This window comes from Coffea arabica, chromosome 2e (assembly GCF_036785885.1).
Source record: "Coffea arabica cultivar ET-39 chromosome 2e, Coffea Arabica ET-39 HiFi, whole genome shotgun sequence".
NCBI lineage: Eukaryota > Viridiplantae > Streptophyta > Magnoliopsida > Gentianales > Rubiaceae > Coffea > Coffea arabica.
Genome location: NC_092313.1, coordinates 26858684 through 26881691, shown reverse-complemented (window position 1 = coordinate 26881691; position 23008 = coordinate 26858684). Strand labels below are relative to the sequence as shown.

Below are 23008 nucleotides of genomic sequence, written 5' to 3'. Positions count from 1 at the left end.
TTCTGAATGCTTCACCGGATCAAATTAAAAACCGAGCTAGGGGAGCACCTTAATATATTTACATTGAGGCCCATACTCTTGCTCACCAAAAGGTGGCATTTCGGGTGCAATGCAACACGATACCAGAACTCTACAAATTTCAAAGGTCGTAGCCAGGGTATCCCATGAGCTAATCAAAGATCACATCACCTACGTATGAAGTAAAATCCAAATGGAATATCTTTTCGGATAGTCCAGCACGCATGGATCTGGAAACAATTTCTGAAGAAAAATATAATGGAAGTGAAAAAGAAGAAGCCCTCAAATTGAAGTACACAAATCATCAATCAACAGAAATAGCAGAGTTTGAAAAGGATATTCTGCTGAGACTTGAGCGTAACCTTTAAAGATCATTTGCCATGGATGTGAGACATAGCATCCAGAAGTTGCTCCTTCCTCAGAGGTTTGGATAAGTAATAATCCATTCCAGCTTCAATCATCTTGGTTTTCTCTTCATTTTGCGTATGAGCAGTTAGTGCAATGATTGGGGTATGCACACCATATTGCTTCTCCTCTTCTCTTATGCATCTAGTAGCTTCATATCCATCCATGCCTTGCATCTGGAAACCAGATTTGTTTTCATCTCAATCGAAACAGAACAACAAAGAAAAATGTAAAGCGGGTTTCATATGATAGCCATGGCAAAACTTCAGTCGAGTATTCTTAGTTTAATGTAGTCAATGTGTTAAAATTTTTTGACTGCAGAGCTGAATTAAGACCATATTTTAACAGGTCAAACGGCAATGAACACATTTATTGGGAAAGTATAGTTTCACCATTTGCAAGTACAGTAACATAGTTGTATTTTTCTGTTGTATTGTGTCTTCTCATTCAAATGTATGAATTTATTTAACATATGGAAGGATAAGAATTTAGGGAATTTTTACCTCGCAGTCCATCAATATATAATCAAAAGGTAGAGTTTGATGAGCCCCACTCTCTCGTCTATCCCTCAAATTCTTGCAAACAACTACTAGAGCTTCTTCACCATTTCTGCACGAGTGAGTATCTGCACCAAGCTCAGAAACGAGTACTGTAGCCACTTTCTGTAGAACTTTATTATCTTCTACCACCAAGACTTTCTTACCCTGCAATGGTTTTTCACCCTTTGAGCTACCAATTTCCTGTATTTTCTTGTTCTGGTATGAGGGATGTCTTGATTTAAGTTGCGCATGATCCCTACAACTTAGGCTTCTCCATTCAACAGAAACAGTTTTACTCTCGTAGTTCTTTCTTTCCATAATTTTTGCTGTTGGCATTATACCCCCGAACTCCGGAAGAAGTCCAATAACTTGATACAAACGTGATCCATGGAGTGGTTTGGAGATGATCAGATCCATTGCAGGCAGTTTATCCTCTTCAAGGCCTTGAACATTTATGCTGCCAGCTCCTGGCCCATCTATCCAGACAATCCTATTGCAAGTGCTGCAAAGGTCTCTTCTAAATTCAGCCACAGCCCTACTGATCTCTCGAAATGGTCCAGCACTTGTGTCAATCACAATCAAGACAAAGTTTGGTGTTTTCTTGGTACTTATTATATTCTCTAATGCAGGTAGAGAATCCTTTCCATCAAATGCACTAAGAGGCATGTCCTTTAATCCAGAACAAGAGTTACTAGACATAACTCTGCTCGATCGGTCAGTTCTCGACTTAAAATCAGATTTGTTGTTAGGCTTCAGACATGAACTCGTCAGTTTTTGTTTGATCGCTTTGAGAGTTTGAGGAAGGTATTCATAGTGCTTCACAACAGACACATCTATCCCTTGGCTTTCCATGAATTTCTTTGTGATTTTGCTCCTCTCATCACTAGAGAGGAAGAGCACAACATGGGATCCCTCTATTTTGGGGCTATGGATTGTAGTATTCAGTCCTGGCTGCTGATGGAAGTTACTTGAATACTGACTACCATGTGACTCCATGTCGTGATCATGTTCTTGGTTATCAGTCCCATACCCGCATGGAGTAAAGAAGGTGTTAAACCTGAAACAAGTACCCCTTTCACCTCGATCCTTTTCCACGATTGCAATCTCTCCGCCCATAATCCGAACCTAACATTGGACAAAAACATAATGTCACAATAGTCTAAGGACTAATGAGGATTAAATAGAGAGGTGAAGTGAGTCTACATACCAGAGATTGAACAATGCCAAGCCCCAAACCAGTTCCCTCCTGTCCAAGTGCTGTCTCTTTGACTTGAACGTAGTTTTCAAAGACCATATTTCGCTTTTCCTTGGGAATTCCTCTTCCAGTATCACTCACTTCAAATACAAATTCCATACAACTTGGATCCTCTTGGATTCTGTTAACGACTTCCAAGTCCTCTTTGGTACCATCAGTCTGGAAGAGAAAACATGACATGCATCTGATTGAATTTTTCTGATTTGCAGAAAGTATTTTGTTTTCAAAACTAGGTTTTTTAGCCCAAACTCTAACCAAGACATGTCCTTCAGAAGTAAATTTGACAGCATTGCTCAATAGGTTCCATAAAATTTGTTTAAGTTTGCCTCTGTCACCTTTAACATGAGAACATTTCACAACAGATCCATCACAGGGGTCCAATACCACATCTATACCTTTCTTCAAACCAACGGTATAATACAAATCAACCACATCTTCAACAAGTTCTTGCAAGTCAAATTCTTCTTCTTCAAGTTGTGTCTTCCCAGCTTCGATCTTACTTGTGTCGAGAATGGAATTCAACATACCTACAAAATCTTTAGTATGAGTTGAAATGACTAATATATTGAGCCAACATGCAAAACAAAATCTCCAAGACTAACCTAAAAGATCCTCTGCATTAGTTTCAGCTTGGGTTAAATTTTCCTGCAAATCTGATCCATGAGCTACTTTTACACTACATAACCTTATAGAACCTATAATAGCAGCCAGAGATGCACGGACATCATGACTTGCTCTTGCAAAGGCAAGACTTTTGTTCATACTTTTCCTTTCAGCCTGTTGAGTTGCTTCCAATTGTTTTATAAGTGCAGCACAAAGATACATTTCTCTCCTTGCAGCTCTAACAGAGGAGCAAATGAATGTGAAAATGGAGATAGCCATGGCAAGGACCATTAGCACGAGGAGTACAAGTGCAAATTTGACATTCTGGTGCAAGAAACTTACTAGTCCCCCGTATGGTATAGCTAACACATACACCTGCAATACGAACAAAGTGCAGTTACCTCGCCATGAACATGAAGATGTTCAAGCCATCAAATTCATACTTACTGTCTTCAAATGTATGAAAATGTACAAACTTTTCTTGCACTTCATACAACTATTATGAACTTTTTGTTTTTATGCACATAGAGCGAATTGCAAGAAAAGGTGACAAGTGCAATTGTCACAACCAAGCATATAAGACATTATGACACTGTTGGAGGATTTAAGATTATAATAGATGCCTTAGGAAAAGAAACTTTGTTTTTTCTGTTAAGGCATAGCAGAAAGGTAACTTACCAATTTCACTCCAATAATTTCAAGAGGCGAACAGTAAAAGAGATACTTCATTTCCAATATTTCCAAAACAGAAGCTGTCAGGTTGCTGTCATTGGACTGACATGCAACATCACCAACCTTGCCTATTTGATCACCATTTGGTTTCCATATCTGAACTGAAACTGAATTGCCGGCTTTCACGATTTGAGTATTTGGGATCCCTTGACTGAGTACTGTTCCATTATTTGTTGCCAGATAAAATGCCCCTCCATAAATTTTTATGTCATTCGAGAAGAAATCAGTAAATGGTTCAACAGGAAAGCCTAGCGATAAAGCTCTTCTTTGATCAATGCTAAAACTCATAAGTAATAGAGGATCTTGATCAGTACTCCAGCCAGTTCCTACTGAAGAATATCCATTTCCACTCTCCAACACTTCTAGAAACCAGCTTGAATTAAAGTCTAAGAGTGGAGGAGTCCTCATTGCTTCTCCGCAAAGCTTCCCTGTGTCGCGACTCACTGGTTGATTGTACCAAGTATAATTAGTCGCAGTAGCATGGGGAATGAAGGAAAATGAAGTGTTAGAATATACAGCGAAAGGTTGATCCCCTCTGATGTAATATGAGAAAAACAAGCCGTCCAATGCAATATATGAAATCTGGGACAGGTGTGGAATTGTAGACAAAGCAAAAAATAATGTAGGAGCCACCTATATAGTTTACCACCAGATAAAGAAAAATTTCAGAATGTTAGCATTTGAATACTTATAGTATCTATAACAATTAATGTTATCCCAAGTGAAAAACGATACAAAGACAGAAAGGCATATCAACCCGAGTTTCTATTGCTGAAAATGGAGGATCAGTTGTCTTCAAAGATGAGCTTAAAAATCTTTGTAAGTATGCAAGTGAATGATTTGTTGGTGACAACAACTTTGCTGTATTCTCAATCCCTGATAGTATTCCTTGATGGACCTTGTTGGAGTTCAACTTGGCTTCTGTTTCGATTCTATTAATCTTATTGATCCATAAAGGAATCAGCAAAGCAGGTAGCAGCAGCAGCACTATGAAAGACTGCACGTTGAAATACAAACATCTTCCAAAAGTTATATACATTTGACAAAATTAAGTCAATGGAAAAACATGAAAACGATGTAGAAATGGGGAAAGGGGCTCCTTAATCAGGACTCCAAGATACTACACAATTCAAGTTTTTCATGCAAAGGAAACCCCTGAAGTTTCAGTAATCAAGTCAAAGTTCAATTTTGTCCAGAATATGGCAACTAGAAAGAAATAGTTTATCTTTGGCATCAACGATATAGTTTAAACAAAATTTCAGAAGTCTCACCAAAATTATGAAGAAGCTAAGTGGTCGCAAAACCAGAAATGAGCTTAGCTTCATGGAGGTTGGGACTTTAATTTTGCAATCAAAGGAAGGCCAGTGTCACCTCTGCATCTTACAGAGAAATGAGACAATTAAGAAGCATTAGCATTGTCCTGTTTTTCCATCAGCAGCATGATCAAGTTAATCTTTCTCTGCTTTTGAAATTTGGAATATCAGTAAATATTTCGTGGCATTGTAGGCAAGATTTTGGATTCATGACCATTGCTTCATGTGAATACAGATGTTTGATTAAATCAAAATCACCATTTTCCATCTTTTTCCAAATAATAACATTTTCCTTAACTTTACTGGGATAACTTGCAATTTTATGAGTTGTACAGCATATGTTCACACTCTAACAAAAGACCATCTGCAATGGTCCAACAACTTGTATATTCTGTTTCAACTCATATAGAGAAAATGTTTAACAAAACAAAAAAAAATTTAAAAATTAAAAAAGCTTTTACACATATGTGTTGGAAGTTTTATCAAAAGCCATCAAATAAATTCATCAATTCATGCCAAACGTAAAATATTCTATTATTCAGCAAATGAAATTATAATATATACCCTTATACCTATCTAAATAATCTTACGAAAATACTTTCATGTCAAATCATTTTCTAAAATTAAACATGATCGAAAATCACTAAGCATAGTTCACTTAAAATTTTTCAACACAAATTAATCACAAAACACAATGTTTCAATTCCATGCATCCGCATACTTGCATATGTCAATAATACGTTGAGAATTGAAAATCATAATTATCAAGTAACTCGGTCCTGTCAATGACATGCAACGGAAATAAACAAACAATAAACTACAAACAAAAAAAAGGAAAGAAAGAAAACCATAAAACTATGCAAATCCTATATCGTTTTAGCTAAAGAAATCTTTTCCTCTCATCCCCTATGATTATAGAACCCAATAAAAATTCTATAATTTCGAGGGTGTCCCATACAATTAATGCCTGAAGTCATCAAAAGAAAAGAAAAATAAACAACAAAAGTTCTTCTACCTCGAATAACAATCAAGAAAGACTTTAAATTCTACTATGAAAAAAAGAAAAGAAAAGGGGTTGAAAATTTACCTCGTAAGATATAGCTGCAAGAGCTGTCTGCCAAAATATTATGCTTTCTTGAACTCTGTATATATACCAATCACACATATGTGATGTTCATAAATGGAGGCTGTCAGTTATTGCTTCTTGTGCAGTAGAGCTGCAAAAAGTTGGATGAGTTTAACTTAGAGATTAAAGGTAAACAAAAACTACCTTTTAAAAGTTTTCAAAAATCAAAAGTAGAGTTTATCATGAGAATCCCTTGGCAGAATTTTTGGATATGTTCCCATATGGTAGATTTGTTTCCTTTGTCATAGGCTTTTGTTTTCCTTTGTTAGCTTTGTTTCTTTTTCCCAATGCATGCATACAGGACTAGTAATATATGGACTTTCTTCCTTTTTTCCACAGTCAAATGGTGGACAAAGATGACAAACCATGACTAGTTTTTGTGTCTTTCCTCCGAATGTTTTACATGTCGTTTCTTTAGTTCTCTCACAAATTATAGTTAAACAATCAAGGATCAATTAAATGAGTTAATTATTTATTACTTTATTTAGTTTTAAACTATTGTTTTGGTCCAATCCGATTGTTTGAAGTAGTTTTCCTTTTAAATCTCTTAACCCAAAAAAAATAGTTTTTTTTTTTGTTTTGCCATTGTAAATCCATTATCTTCTATGAATTTAAAATTTAAGATGCGAATGCTTGTGAATTTAAATTTCATGGTTCCAATAGACACGGAAATTATCTTGTATCTGCATGCATCCAGGCATAAAATTCACTTATGATGAAGTAAAATTTCCACAACTTCTTTGACAAGAATTATTTTTCTTTTCAATTAGGAGGACTTGTCATACTAAATAATGACTAGGCAATCGGCAGCAATTGAAAGTAACAAATATTCAGGGAAGTAATTACAAGTAAGAAAAGTAAAAGAAAATCATAATAGTGGTGATATATATTGATCCTCCTTATAAAAGTGATTCTGTTTCCTTCTTAAAAGATACAAATTGATATGCTTCTCTTTAGTTTTCTGTCAAGTACTGATACGAATCACAAAATGGGCACAAAAAGAGGCTTCGAAAGGAAGGAAATCAGTACATGAATGACAGCATTTAGTAGCTGAACATTGTGGAAAGAGGCTAACAGATGCATGCCAAAATGTAGGAGCAAATTTAAATGTTATATTATGTTACAATATGATAAATTGGTTTATAATATCAAGTAATTATAATATATGTTATATCATGTTATAATATCAAGATAAATTGATATATAAAAGTTATATCAAGTAATATGTTATAATATGCCAATTTATCATGTTATATTCCTTTTTTTTTTTTTGAAGGATATCATGTTATATTCTAAATAAACATATGTATACTTTGTATCAAGGGGAATAGGGGGTTTAATCTTAACTTTTTTGGCCACTTTTTATATTTTCTCTTTTAACCTCACAACAAAAGGTAAAGTACAATCTTCTCCCGGAAGGAAAGAAGAAGAAAAACACACAATACACAAATTTACAAGCCTAATTAGAGATATCAAAATGGGTGACTTGAGCGGGTTTAAACGGGTCATAATGAGTAACGAGTATAACTGGATCAACCAAATTATACCTATTTAATAAATGGGTAAAAAAATGAGTTAACCCATTTATATCCATTTAATAAAGAGATATGGGCATACCCAATTACCTCATACCCATTTATGACTCTTTTGAAACTGTATTTATTTTTTTTTCGCATATTATTTGACAAGAAATAACGACATTTTATTATTATTAGATTGGTAGGGAATTCAAATTTATCTATTTAACATCTGCCAAAAATTGAGTGTAAATATATAATTATTTTTAAATGGGTATAAATGAATGAGTCTAATCAACTTACTTCTCACCAATTAAATGGGTTTAACTGAGTACCTATTTAGACCCATACAAAATTCATTGCATATCCAAATTGACTTATTAGTAGGCGGGTTTGGGCTAATTAATATATTGGGTTGTGATTAACTCATCTGAACCTAATAACCACTCCCCCCCCCCCCCCCCCCCCCCCCCCCCCAAACAACCACAAACAATAACCACCACTGCTTTTCTTTCAATTATGCTATTCAATTTACTGAATTTCGATCTTTTCTGTTACGGTGCAAATTTGACTCTTTTATCAAAGCTTCTATATTATGTTCATGATCACCTTTTTTAAAAAAAATTAAAATAAGGAAGGGATAAAATTTAAAAAATGAGATAGTGGAAGGAGGATTTAAATTCAAAATTTCTAAATCTTAAAAAGTTAGAGTAAATCTTTCCTACACTGACGGTGTATACACTATCATCGTTAGATTCATGACATGTGTGCAAAAGTTGAATTTCAAATTCAAATTATGTATAGTTGTCAATCATCCAACGCTGATAGTGTATACACTGTCAGTGTAGGAAAGATTAATCCAAAAAGTTATCCCTAACTACTAGACTGAGACCTTATTAGTGTCATGGTCGTTTTTTCCTTCTTTCTGAGGGAAAGAGGGGGGGGGGGGGGGGGGGGGGTGTTGCATCAAGAGCCATAAGTGAACCTACTTACTCTTTCAACCACACTCTTTTAACATACAGGATTTCGATCCCTTTTATCTAAGCTTTCACGGTCACCTTTCTTTTTTCTTTCAGCATTGATTGTCTTCTATTTTCTTCTTTTTTTTACCTTTCTTAACAATCAAGTATTCTTTGAATTTTGCCAATGAGACCTTGGTCTAGTGACAAGGTTGAGGTTTCAGGAATTAGAAATTTTTGGTTTAAATTTTCCTACCCCTTCCCGCTCCTTAAGTTTCATCTTCTTTGGAGAAACAGACACAGCTAATATCCAAGAAACATTTCCATTTTCACCTCTAATCAAATCACGGTTCCCTATACAAGAAAGCAATAGCTAAACCAAATCATCAAACGAGACATCTGAGACAGCATCCGTTCACAGTTTGCCGACTGGTAGAGCAGTTACCAACCATCACTGGGTATGTCAAAATCCCAGGTAAACAAATTGTGTCTCAGACACTATATCATCATAGATTTAACCTATTCAAAGAGAATAGAAGTTATTCACAGCATTTGCTAAGGCTTGAACTAATTAACCTTGTTAATTCTCTATTTCTTTACAAGGGAAATTCTGGCGAAGAGCGTCAATCAGTAAGACCGCCTTGTCCAGGCTTTCACCAATCTTCCAAACCTTGAAGTCTCGGTCGAAGTAGTTGGCATCACTCCATCGCTTTAGCGAAGTCATTGAAAAGGGACCTTGCACCATTCCCTGTGGATCCAAATAATGCCATAAACATTCGTCAGGGTTTCCAACAGCAGTATGCTTTTCAATCTTCACATCTTCAACTTCAGATTCATCATCACTTAATTCAATCACTTGAGCTGGTTTAACCTCTTTTTCTGATATTCCCGGAGAACCCCCATTGTCTTCTGAATCAACAGCCTGCACATCTGTACTGCTTTGCTCACCATTCACGACGACAGGCACTCTTGCTTTCTGAACAAGATCCGAGCGTTGGCAGTCTGCATTAAGATCGACCTCACACCAAGTCATACATATATATCGCATATAACTCTTTCAGTGTAAAGCAACTCGGTATTAAATTAGGTATGGAGACGATGACGTGGTGATCGATCAACTGAGATAATAAGACTACTAGGCACTTGGTTTATTGACCTCAGAGATCCAACTAAGCCAGTTGAACATGGCATTATACTTACCAGCATTCCTTAAAAACAATTTTAAAACACGCCAACACAGTCTATTCATTCTGAGTGAAATAAATTAACCACAATATGGTAAAAAATGCACAAGGCTCCCAAAAATCAAAGCTCATTCCAAGAATAAAGCTTTTCTTGTTTTGCATATGCAATAAATGATCCAATATGATTTGAAGAAAAAAGTATATTTAGTCACCCCTTTCCTCAACCTGCCTAAACATCTCATACTCAGCTTTGGATCCAGTATAAAACAAAAAGAAAAATATTCCTTCTATAGGAAATCAAATTACCAGGCTTTGTAATTAGATGCTACAATGCAGGTCAAGAGTTTGGTGCCATATACTCCTGGTCCAAAAGAAAAGGTTATGGCAACAAATATTTGATATTAGCCTCATTAAAGAAAAAAATAAATTGAATAATTACTTTTCAAAATGTGTAACTTACTCTTTTCTCCTGCTAAGCAGAGGTTAGCTTTCTATTGATCGCTACTCTTAAGCTCAATAAGACTTGAGCAGTTCATAACCAAATGTAATCCAACAACGACAGCAGTAATTTTACCTAAATATATGTAACAGGTCCAATTCGTTGCTGCTTGTTAAAATATATTTGTCTCAATGCATGCACGTTTCATCTTACATAGCTAGATGTTGCTGGTTTTATTACAGCAAAGGAAAGAATAAAAGGTGCTTCAAAGCCTTGCCATCGTCATGAGAAAGGGAACAAATTTCAGCACATAAGAGGGGATGAAGAAACAAATTTACCATTTACATCTTCTACACATGGAATTTCACAAAGAGAACCACTAATCTCCTTATCTGAATTGCCCTCACTATGTCTGGAATGGATCCCTACATCTGCACAACCTGAATATAACCATAATATTGCCAACAGTATAAGAAAATTGAACCCAGCAACTCCTTTTACAATATTAGTAAGAATTGAAAACTGAAAAACTTGATTTCACCCTTGAACTGTAAAAAGACTAAATTAGAAAAATAAGGCCATGAATGACTCGTAAATCATATCATCAGCAATGAGAATCCTAGTTTCTTGTCCATCAACAAAAAAGACCCAAAAGGATTCCTGAAGCTCTCCCTAGAGAAGCAGGCAAAATACTCCCGAGAGCAATAATAACCAAAATCACTAGTACATTAAGAAGCAGAGCTGCCCAATACAATTAACCATAACCTCATGATAACAACTGCTTGAATCTACAATGAAATCCACTAGAATGATTGTAAACAGCAAGTCCAATCATTGATAGTATTAAACCAAAATTAAACAATTGCAGTTTCTCTGCTTGAAGGAACTCTGAAAGAACAGATGAAAGTTGAAGCTTGATACATTAACCAGACCTGCTAAATGCTACAATCAAGTTCATTTAAATGATGCTAGAAATTATGCAAGCACCAAATTTACTGGACCAAGCAGTTAAAAAATGCATATTCTTACTTTAAGGTACTTAGGAACAGAAGAAAAGGCAAGCTTAGCAGAAACACCAAAACAGAAGGAAGAACTAGACAACGCAAGTGAGAGATGAGTTATTTCTGGTGTTGATGCATTCTAAATGAAATAACCAACAATCAATAGATTGAAACAGGGTAATTTACAACGAATAAAGAGCAACAGATTCTCATGCTCAAATTTGGCTTTGCCAGAGCTGCAATTTGAGATATTGTGGTAAGGACATGCCATGGACTAGCAAATTTTGGCAACCCCCCACCCCTCTATGAAGAAACATGTTTAGATGCTGTTCATTAAGAATGAAAAACCTTTGCTGCAACAGAGGAGCAATGTCTGTTAACCCACACCAGACGGTGAACTGGAATGATGACTGGTTCAAGAGATCATTCTTAAGTTGCCCAAATCCAGTCATAGATAGAGAGAGAGAGAGAGAAAGAATTGTGAGCCAATGGTTCAACACTGGCTTTTCGACAGTTTTGGCTGATTTCACAGGTTTTTGTCGAGGTTTGACCAGTTTGTTAGCTGCCCAGTTTTTTCACTTAAACATACTGGATAGATGGCCAGTTCACGATTGAGCCAGTTGGGTCCAGGTTTAACTACAGCCCAGAGAATTCCACAGAAGTGGAATGACCAGTGACCGACAGAACCAAGAGAGCTCAGTACTCACCTGCATCATAAGTAAGATTGATATTTGAAGCCTCCAAATGACTTGATTTTGGTGAAGAACTATTCCTTTCTTCTACCTTTTCTAGGGCATCCACAGGTGTGGCTTCAGGCTCTATTTCATCAGCGATCACTTTGGGCGTCTCTGCTAGAAGTCTTTCCTGTTCAGATGACTTCACCAGCTGCTCTTTTCTTTCCAAGTGCTCAAACATTGTAAATTCCAGAGCAGGTTAAGTAAACAAATATGAATATCTGTCGAGTTTCTTATAGGTCGATTTGTCACATGGGTGAGCAAAGGAAAATGCACACACTTTTTCCCCTGCAAAATGAGTTCTTGATTGTTCTACATTATCAGAAATCCTATTGTCAACTTAATGTGAGGTAAAGATTGTTGACAGCAAAGAACAACTTAAGATTATGATCGAGCACCATCATTAAGAGGAAACCACTAACTTTCCCCAGATGCATTGTTTTGCAGATAAATTACCCACATCATTTCTCATCCAAGTCAACTAACAGTTATAATTTCTAACTTGCTCAAAATATCATCTCAGCAACATTAAATTTTTAACCCAACAGAAAGGGATGATTACAAGACAGGATGACAAGCCCTCAAGGTTTTCAGAAACTACTCATATGACAAAGATACTGAGAACTTGATGCTTCAGAAGGAAAAGTTTCTTTTCCTGAACAAAGGAAACACATAATCAAGATTGTCACTTCATGCTGTGTGATTTCTTTAACAGTATTCTCTTCAAAGCAACCTAAAGTTTATTTTCTACGTCATGCAATTTAACGCCCAGAATAATGCAAGATAAGATCAACATATCCATTTTTTAACCATCTTATAACACATACACCCCATAATATTGCGACAAACATTACCAGAAAAAATAATGCCTTAGTTGTTGAAGCAATAGTTCCTGCATTTGTAAATCTTAGCCAACAAGAAAATCAAAGATTACTCTTTGAACCATCTTGTAGCACTTTTAGAACTTTATAAATGACCATAAAGCAGCTCCAACAGAGCATTTTATCATGTATATGAATTAAGAACCTTACAATTTCTAATAGTGTATAATTAAGGTATATGGCAAGGATATTCTCTACGCCACCCCTTCTCATTCGCCCGATCGATAAACTTTTGCAAAAGGGCAATTTGTCTTGGAATCCACTACAATCACAGAAATATATGAAAATTCTGGAAATGGTTAGGAACAACCAACAGCACTAAAACTACACTGTAGCAGATTCCATAAATGCAAATTGGAGGCCATTGTAACAATTATTCCTGCATAAAAAATGTGGAAGCAACTAGGAACTTGAGCCAGAAAACAAATCAGCAAGCATATAGGTGCAAAATCATTTGCAAATGACTCTTTCATCTTCTAAAAAAAGTAAAAAAAAAAAATCAATGATAATAAAAATTGATGACCGAACTAAGATCTAAATTGACATTCCAACAGATCAGTAAGTAGAGACAGGAGAGAGAGAGATAGATATTCCTGTTGTATATGTATGTTTATATATATATATGTATATAGAGAAAGAGAGAGAGAGTTTGAAATATGTCTACTTACATGCTTTGTTATATCCTTGTGCAACATTTTAGCTTTCATCTCAAGCTCCACCTATCACAGAATCCGCAATTGCGGTCAGTACTTGATGCCAGAGAAGAAAAAATCTTTGAAGGACAGTAGACAAAGAGCAAATGAAATGAACAAACAAATCCTCAATCAAATGGATCTCTTTAGGAGTTTCCACCACAGCTATGCTCACAAAAGAAAAGCACTTATTTTAAATTAGTTTTCGCTATCAGATAGAGAGAGATATCCCACATGAAACTTGCAAACAGAATAAAAACATTAGAACAACTGAAACTTGAAACTCTGAGATGAAAGAGATTTAGATTACAGACAAAGACTTGCGTCTGACATGAATATTGAGAGGGAGCTAAACATAGTTTAACAACTGGAAGCAGCATCAAGGATAACCTCTCTCTCTCTTCCCCCCCTCCTCTCCCTCTCTCTCACTCTCTCTCTCTCTCTCTGGTGTTGATCTATCCACATGAAGTACATACATTTTACCTGAAAACTCCCCATTTTGGGATCTCAAAGTCAATGTCTTTAGAATAGGTGGTTTCAGTTATCCAGTGTGCCATCATCCCTAGTTTAGTATATAGCTGCAAATAAACCAAGTAGAAATCTCTCTCTCTCTCTCTCTCTCTCTCTCTCTCTCTGTGGTGTTGTTTATCCAATGAAGCCCATGCATTTTATATAAAAGCTTCAGATCTCAAAATCAATCTCTTCAAAAGATCCAATGGTTTTATAAGACACAAATACTCTGTCTCAGAGCAATGTTGTATACTTGACACAAGAGATTGAACCTTAATTCTAGCTAGAGATTTGTTTGTCCTAGCCTGACAATCCAGAACTTTGAGTCCAATTATCTTCCGTTTATCTCTTCAAACAACAATAAAATGGAAGGATGTCAATTACAATAATCATCCGAAACTGAAGAAGAAATCTTACAACAGTAGGCCTTTTAAGCAAACCAGCTTTGACCCTTTCACGCAAATCCTGACATTCTGCCTGCAATTGACACCGCAAAGATGAGACGCCATGTTAAAAAATATAGGATTTAACTGATCCTCTAATAGTCAGTGATAAGAAAACGAGTGAAAATCCACAGTCAACATGTAACTCTAGTTTCAAAAATAGGTATATTGAAGGTTTTAAAAAAATAGCACGAGGAAACATTTAAAAATTGATGAAAATGAGTTAACAAGAGATAATGATGATTAGGTTACCAAAAGGAAAAAGAATGACATCATTAGATGGTTCCAGTGAAATTTTAACAACTTTTCAAGGCAGCATTATGCAATATTGCTGAATTTGGAAGAAAAGAGTACTTCACTGTACTAAGGAAAAACAAGGAAATTGCGAAGGCAGGGGGAAATATCGGTGGCAGAGAGAACTTTCATATGCACATTGAAAATGCACTTTTTCGTGCTCCTCATCTCATTTGGGTGGCAAGAGAGGAGGGTGATATGCACATTGCCAGTGCTGTTTTTCATGCCCCTCTACCTCATTTGCTGGGATGTTGAGGATCTAAAGTTCCCTGCCATTCCATAAAATGGGGGAGAAGCTAATTAAGACAAAATGGAATCTGGTATTCTCTTCAAGAAGACTTCATCCTATTTAAACCATTTTAGCTCATCTTTGTGATGGAATAATTTTTGATTGACAAGATCCCCAGTGCTTTACTATTTCTATATCTATTCTTTCCAGAGAAGAACATACAGACTGAAGTTTAAGATTATCTCCTGCTTCTCAGGCTGACTTTTAGATTCTTGGCCCTTCCAAGGGTGATATGCACAAAGACAAACCAAGGACCTGTCTAAGGGGGGGGAGGGTTGGATTGGGTGGTAAGGGGGGAGGAATTGTAAGTATGAGGTCTGGGGTAGACCTCCCACTTACCCCAAAAAAACAAGAAAGGACCTGTCTGAGGGATAACACCGACCTTAAAGGACAAGAAAGGAACAAAACCCCCAACTAAATGGGGGCATCTCATGAGACAATGCCTACAAGGACTCTAGACAGACTGATATTCAGATTGAGATCGATGAAAGTTAATGAATTGAATAAAAGCTTTTACATCTTATTCAACTTGAATATTTGATGCACACAAAACCCATGGTTCAACCCCAACAAGTCTTTGGTATCAAATTCGTTGTTACTCAATATTCAACAAGAAGAAATTAAAAACTAAGTTCCAAAAAGAACTCAAGAAAAAGAGAATTAGGAAATTTCTACAAAACATCATTCTACACACAGTGATGATTAGGTGCCATCATGACATTAAAGAAAAGACACTCCTAGCAAGTCTATTTGTCCTGATCCCTGCACTCAATACATCTTTTTATCCTCTTTCAAAAAAATTTCTCTCAATTCACCATAAAAAGAGAGAAGTCCATATGCAAGGTGCCACATCTTTTGTTATGCCCTCTTTGGAAGAAACTTAAGTTGATGACTGAGTGACCAATTCTGATTTCTCTAGCAATCCTACTTCCTGTTACACTTCAATAGCTTCAGAAGCACACACCAATTACCTCAGAGAAGTTATCATCGGACAACATTTGAATTCGTACTTCTTTCATGTAATTTGAAAGTCGAAGGTAAACTTCTTTGCTACCATCGCCTGCTTCAATCATCTGAATACCTGTTTAAAGACTGAAAGTCATAAATAACCAGTAAACAGCAAAAAGAAATGACACAGACAATATAGTATTCAAGTACCGTTTTAATGTTCTTTAAGAAATGTCTATTGAGAGAACTGATATAACATATACCTGGAAAAAAAGGAAAAACTATACTATCAGAACTACTCCAGTGACTCTTCTCATTATGCATATGATGTATTAAAAAACTCATGAGGTGTTCAAAAAGTCTGGAACTACCAGCCTTTTCAATATATTTTTACCAAGAATAGTATGTAGAACCACTCTCATCAAATCACAGATCATATCTGTAGATATTGTTTGCAGGGCAGAAATTCAAATGGGGATTTTCCTTATCCTATGAAATTGCACATATAACAGAAACAAGAACCCAAAATCTTATAAGCACAATATTTGTAAATGAAGGAGCATTTTTTCCAACCTCACAAGTTGAATACGAAAAACATATGACCTCATGTTTCATGCAGGATTACAATATGCTTCCAAGTAAAAGTAAAGAATTAGCTGACTGGCTGGCATTCCTTAGAATGAATTCTTCCACTGAATTTTAGGTTGGCCTTCTCATTTCTTTCATAATAGGAGGGAGAAACACTTGCAGCACCAGACATACAGTCCTTATGCAATTGATCATAATTGCACAATTGTTATCCAATCATTTGCTAATTAAAAGCAAGAACAAATTCTATGGATTCATATGCATTAGTAGTGAATGAATTTGCAAAGGATGCTAACTTTGGAAATAGCATTAGAAAAAGATGCACGCAGATAAAATACAATTACCTATTATTTGCTGCAGCTGGTGGGAGTTTTTCTGTAAGTAATCATCGGGGTCAGATTTAATCTTCACGAAGCTACCCATCAATTTATCTTCAAAACTTTCAGGGGCAGTTACAAGATCCTGAACTAGACTCCTTTTTAGATAGACAAGCTTAATATTTTCAGGAATGACAGCGGCAAAACAGCTTTTAGGACTTTCAGGGACTTTTTTCTGTTGGTAAGATAATTTGTGCTCTAAAGTTGAAGCTTTCTTGTTCATATAGGTTATATTACCACCCTCCTCTTCTGAACTGTATTGAGAATCATCTTCTGAACTATCATGGTTTTCAGCAAAATGAGCTTCCAGCAGATCATAGACCTTTATCCGAGGGATGGATCTTTTTCCAAAAAGAGCATAAAGCCATTGATCACACATAATTTTCTTCTTCTTTGCAGGATCAGCTAGGTTATTGGCATTTATATATTCATTCATGATGGCTGTAACCTCGTACCGATTCAGCTTCTTGCTGGTATCCTTTCCGATTGATTCAAGAAACTCCATGAGAGGTTTTGACCCCCACCCAACAAACTCTAGTTTCCTCACTTTTCTCCTTTTTTTCATAGGAAGGAAGGATGGGTCACTGGATTCTTCCACCCAAAAAGATGAATCGTCCTTCATGTCTCACAATGAACGAAAAGGACGAAAGCTTTTAGACTTTATAAGCCTTAACCAACTGCAAATTTACTCGCACTTCCAAGAGATAAAAATTTGTACAGGAATAGAAGGACTACACGTTTAGCTGGTTCCTTGTACCCTTGAGTATCCAGAACTGTATGTGAATGCACGACTAAGACTACTGAGAGCCAAGAATGGACATACTACTCTACTCAGTGAGAGCAAAACCAAACTGATGTGCAACTTTGCCAACACAACAAATTCAACTCCATTAGCTCAACAATTAGTTCAGCCTCAAACAATGCTGCACAAAGGAACAAAATTCAAATGATATTCTCCTTTGAGAAGGTATTCCGAGATAGAACAGGACTCCAGACATAAAAAGCAACTTGACATTGTAACAACTGAGAAAGAAAACAACGTCAAAAGAACATGGCTGCAAAATTCTAAAAAAAGATTGAGATCTCACTTCAACAAAGCAAAGTTAAATCTATACTTAAATGAACTGCAAGATACTTTGCCAAGGAAATAATAAGACGTAATTGATAGGGGGCATCCTATAGTTGTAAGTTAGAAATCCCTCTTCAACAAAAATCTGTATGCATGCGCCCCAGCATAGTTGGCCATGCAAAGTTATCCAAGACTGCACATGTCACCCAAGATAAGGTAAAGGGAGTCCTCTTCCTTTATGGGCAAATCTTTGCCTAAAAATAGTATGAAAATAAACAAAATCAAGGAGAACCACTCAGGAAAAAGAAACTGCTAAGGTCATTTGGATTGTTTTTCTCATAATATAGCATTATATAACCTCAAATGACAAAAGAGAGCCACTAGGGAACAAGTAAAAACTTTCTTAATTTGGATTGTGTCTTGATGGACAATTCACCAATTAGTATGGTTCTGTGCATTTAGCACCCTCCTTATTCTAAATGGAGTAAAAATCTTCTTACATGGAGAAGTATAACCAAATGGTTAGAATCCACAAAGAATGTTTTACAAGAAAAGAAAGACCAATGTTAACAACTTACGTTCTTTTCTCCGTGTTACCTTTTAGCAACTAAATGCCTCAAAACTGCATTGCAGGGTTCCAAAGCACACAATTTAACCTTCATCAAATGATTCTATGCAGGAAGACAAAATACTTTAATCTAAGAGGTTATAGCTAGATCTGAAACTAAATCATTAATCTTATGATATATTTAATTGCAAAGATAGTCCCAGAGAACTATATTTGTATGTAGCATTCCAGGCAGAAAGATAGTACCTGATGTTCCTGTATATGACTTTATACAATTTGATCACTTTAGAGGTACATGACACGCATGTTCCTCACATGTCCAATAAAATTGTATATCCTAGTGAAAGCAGGTATCACTCGCTGAAAGGTAAATTAGTAACATATTAGATTTACGAATGAGCTATTATTCTAAACCTTGTAATTCTAGACAGCCACTTGCTCACCCTTCCTATCACATGGGAGAAAAGAAAAAGACAGTGATAGGGCTTTCTAATTTTTTTCGCATTTAGTTAGAAATCATACACTTAACAATCTCTTTCATGGACAAATTAAGAAAGCCAATTTTCAGAACGTCATTCAACCAAAAAATGTCATTGCAATGTACAGATGTTGGTGCATTCCAACACATTGGAAAGTATAGCTTTTCTACAGTGACTACACCATCTCATATGGCTTGAAAACATATGATCGAGGGAGTACCAAGTTGTAGCTGTCTAGTGCTTATATTCATACCAATACCATTTGAAACTCATAAGTTGAATGCTTACCATAAAACTCTTCTTAAGCAAACCAAACTGATATTTAGACTGTTCACTTGTTAAGTCTGTAGTTTTTTACCAAAAAAGGCATTCAAGGGCAACCAGCCCTACCGCAGTGCGTCTGAAGCCAAGACAAGTCTAATACTGAGCACTGATCAACTGCAAGTAAGTATTATGAAGTTTAAATATCAACTTTATAACTCCATAGTTGACTACCAATTTTTGTTTCATGCCTACTTCCTAACATGTCAAACTGTTTTGCATTTTTAATTTCTCAGCAGGCAAATTCCAGCCAGCAAACTAAATATACAGTATTTGATTCATCAAATCAACAAACAAACCTTTAATGCAGTATAAGGCTTGTGTCTCAACACATTCTAGCAAAAGCTATGTTTCAGTAGGCAGTAGCCTCCTTCAAACATAAAGGCCATTACGTACATTCAACATGAAAACAGCACTACCAACTCTGCCCCACCCCATTCAAAGTCACCGCCAAGTTCAAACCATCACCTCACGGACCTCACTTATCCTTTTCACACCATAGCTTAATGAAGAATCACAAGCTACTATATCCTCAGCTAAATATCTACTATTTTCCTTGGGCATTCTCCACAATCCACAAGACAGCGTATTGGACAATCAGTAACTCAATTAAATTACTTTTTAACAAAAATGTTCTGACAATTTCACTAAAAGAATTGAATGATTGAACCCACTTTATCAATTTCCAACAAGTGTAACAAACCACCCTTTATCAAGAATTACAAATGAAGGCCACAACTCAACTAGAACATGTTATAAGTGAATCTAACATGCACAATGGAATCCATTACTTTGTAAAAAAAATGAATAAGATAAAAGGAAAAAAATAGAAAAAAAAAATGTACCTTAGCAGCAATAGCCAATGCTAAATTCCAGCAAAACCCTGAAAGGAAAATTACAAGTATTAACCCAACACAACCAAAAAAAAAAAAACCAATAGAAACAAAGAATAAATAACAGAAGGGATATTTTGTACTATTTTGTACCAACTGAAATACTTCACCAAAAATTGGAGGGACAGAAAATAGAAAAAGAAATGTCAAAAATTGGAGAGGCTAAAAACCAAGAAATGGGCTTGCATGCATTAAAAAAATAAAAAATTTGACTTCAAAGAATGTGAAAATTGCTCTCTTCAGTGCTCAAGTGAAGAAACAGACGGTGGGGTTGTTCGAAAGAAGGAATTTTCTTGCAATGTAAAAGTCGGAGAAATAGTGGGGAGAAAAAAAAGATAGAGAAAGACGAGACAGAAGAGAGCGAATTGGAGAGAATGGAACAAGGAGGTTGGTCGTATGGGCAGCTGTCGGAGCCGGAGAAGCTTGCCGCTGACGATATTACTGTAGACTATACAGTAACAGTTTTGCATTTGGAGGTGGACCAACAGTTACCGTTCAAAGTTCCACCTATTTCTTGTTTTTGAGCGACTACAGGGTACAAGTGTACAGATGCTAGTATTGTACGTTACTAGACAGGCCCAAGGGGTGGGCCTCCAAAGGGGTGCAGGCCCAAGTGGGCTAAGGGGACTAGAGGTGCACTAAGCTGTAAACGAATCAAATCACTAGTAAGTGCTTATGAATCGATTTAATCAAAATTCGACTCAATCTCAATCAATATCAACCTCAAATCGAGTTGGAGCCACCCTAATCGGGCTCGAGCATAGAGAAGCTGAGTTCGTTAGTGTGCGCGAACTGCTTGGTTATATATATATATATATATAATGCAAAATAAAATATATATATCCCTAATTTCGATTATTTGTTAAGGAAAAACTACTATTTTATTCATGTTTTAAATAAAATAATTCTTTTTTAATTCTTTTAAACTCGAGTAGGCTTGAACTTGAGCTCTACTCAGCTCGCATTTGAGGTCGACTTCTATGTTGAACTTTATATTTCGAGTTTGTCGAGTTCGAGATCGAATTCAAGTTTAGTAAAATTGAGTTTAGATTCAATTCGATTAAACCAAAACTCGACTCAAATCAACTTGACTCATTTGCAAGCCTACTTGTCGTCTCACCTGCAATCAGGGCTGTATCTCATGTTTTAGCCAACTCATTTAAGGGGAGTTCATTGCTACTTAGCATGTGTTATTGCTATTTTCTCTCTTCTTCAATTAGAATCTTTTTTTTATTTTTGGTTTGAGGTCTTATTTTTTATTTGATATATGTGTGAAATGAAGGAAGATTTAAAAAAAATATATTTGATTTTAATATAAGTAAAAATAGAACTAAGAAGAGAATAGAAAGTCTTTTAGAATTGGTGACCATACAAGATTAACTGAAAATAGATCTTGAATGAATAATAACTATACAAAATTTAAACTTGAAATCCAATATTTTCATGTGTCATGGATCCAACAGTTATAGTGTATATACTGTCAGTGTATATAAGATTTACTCATAAAATAAACTGCTAAAAGTAAAGAATGAAGATAGTAGAGTAAATAGAAGAAAATAGCGAGAATATTTGTGTTACTGACTTATCAGATGTTCCACAGGTTCAATGGATTTCAAAGGTCACAATGAGTTTTATATGCCCTCTATTTATACGTAATACAAGTTCAAATGTACATGTACCGGTATTAATGTAGATACATATAGATACATGAATTTAGTATTTTAAACATGTAAATTGAGTAGTTCCATAGATGAACTAACAAACTGCGAGAAGGTATCTAAATATACCAATCAACCTTATATGAAATGAATATTCTAATGTATATTGGGAAGATAAATAGACATCCACACTTATCACTTTATTAATTTCATAACAGAAACACTTGTTTTGGGGTAATTTCATGATCCTCTGTCGAGGTTTCTAATAATTTAATTGTATACTATGAACTTACAAAAATAACATAGTACCTTCTTAGACCATTTAAAATTCAACCATTTTAATGAAACGTTTATCCCATGAATGGCTTTTATATTTTTTATTCATTTTTCTCCTTCTAATGTCTCCTCTTTATATTTTGCCAACAAAACTATTAAACTATCAATATTGCCTCTAGCGTCTATCTAATTCATAACCAAATGTCGATTTAGTGATATTTTTTGATTAGTTAATTTTGAATGTGTTTTTTTTTTGTTGATCTTTCTTTTTCTTGGGTATCAAGTCAACAATAGCTCAAAACGAAATGGCCCTAAACCACTCCAAAAATTCACAAACCTTTTTTTAAAATATTTTTATAGTATAAGTGGGAGAGTTTGAATTCGAAACCTCTCACTTACACTCCCTTGTCCCCAACCCAAAAATTCACAAACTTTAAAGAAATTATGGCAACACTTTCTTTGCCATCTTAGAAATCTATATTCGTAGTAAAATAACATCAAAACTGTCTAACATAGTGATAAAATTATTGTCATGTTTGCTTATCACATATGCAATTCGGTATATAAAAAATTTGGCCCTCCTTCCTTATAATTGTGCTAATTATTTTGCAATTTTTAAAAAGTAAATTATGAGGCCATATTAGGATACACATTTAAAGTTTTGACTCTTATTGCTAAGATATCAAATGCTTGGGAAACAAAAAAAAATTAAGGAAAATTTTGAAATCCATTGTGCAAGGAAAAATTTTGAAGTTAACTAAGGGAATAATAACAACTTTTTTAAGTTATGGGGTGGGTTTGTAAATTAAAATTGACATCCTTGATATATAGTAGTGTCACGAGATGGCAATTTATTAACATTAGCTACTATGGTAAACATACTTAACACACTTAAGT

At 35.4% G+C, this 23008-nt stretch overlaps 2 protein-coding genes across 4 annotated transcripts; both read right to left on the bottom strand.

Moving 5' to 3' along the window:
* Window positions 1-212: 212 nt before the first annotated feature.
* Window positions 213-8919, bottom strand: LOC113728854 (histidine kinase CKI1-like). The gene is made up of 8 exons (XM_027253215.2): window positions 8913-8919; window positions 8724-8821; window positions 4310-4549; window positions 3499-4185; window positions 2820-3195; window positions 2170-2744; window positions 927-2087; window positions 213-599 (listed from the first exon to the last, which is right to left on the bottom strand). The coding sequence occupies exons 1-8, from the start codon at window positions 8917-8919 to the stop codon at window positions 390-392; spliced, it is 3354 nt and encodes a 1117-aa protein (XP_027109016.1). The 3' UTR covers window positions 213-389.
* LOC113732227 (uncharacterized protein At5g08430-like) lies at window positions 8777-20704 on the bottom strand. Of its 3 annotated transcripts, none has more exons than XM_027257893.2 (10): window positions 20271-20704; window positions 20130-20167; window positions 16815-17770; window positions 15906-16015; window positions 14326-14385; window positions 13375-13425; window positions 12898-12968; window positions 11799-12007; window positions 10429-10530; window positions 8777-9469 (listed from the first exon to the last, which is right to left on the bottom strand). In XM_027257893.2, exons 3-10 carry the CDS (start codon window positions 17467-17469, stop codon window positions 9048-9050), a joined length of 1680 nt encoding a protein of 559 aa, XP_027113694.1. In that variant the 5' UTR covers window positions 17470-17770; window positions 20130-20167; window positions 20271-20704; the 3' UTR covers window positions 8777-9047. The 3 variants fall into 3 exon arrangements, with proteins under 3 accessions (XP_027113694.1, XP_071936310.1, XP_027113695.1); XM_072080209.1 differs by having other exon boundaries at window positions 20670-20686; XM_027257894.2 differs by having other exon boundaries at window positions 20130-20704.
* Window positions 20705-23008: the final 2304 nt, after the last annotated feature.

What these genes read in the sequence shown, in the direction of transcription:
- LOC113728854 (XM_027253215.2), bottom strand. An exon ending in AAATTATTGGAGTGAAATTG is followed by an intron (nt 3,196 to 3,498) that starts GTAAGTTACCTT and finishes TTCGTATTGCAG; the next exon opens with GTGTATGTGTTAGCTATACC. An exon ending in TTGGCATTGTTCAATCTCTG is followed by an intron (nt 2,088 to 2,169) that starts GTATGTAGACTC and finishes GTCCAATGTTAG; the next exon opens with GTTCGGATTATGGGCGGAGA.
- LOC113732227 (XM_027257894.2), bottom strand. Translation starts at nt 17,469, where the DNA reads ATGAAGGACGATTCATCTTTTTGGGTGGAAGAATCCAGTGACCCATCC. An exon ending in CCAGCTGCAGCAAATAATAG is followed by an intron (nt 16,016 to 16,814) that starts GTAATTGTATTT and finishes GTCTTTAAACAG; the next exon opens with GTATTCAGATGATTGAAGCA. An exon ending in CCGATGATAACTTCTCTGAG is followed by an intron (nt 14,386 to 15,905) that starts GTAATTGGTGTG and finishes TGTCAATTGCAG; the next exon opens with GCAGAATGTCAGGATTTGCG.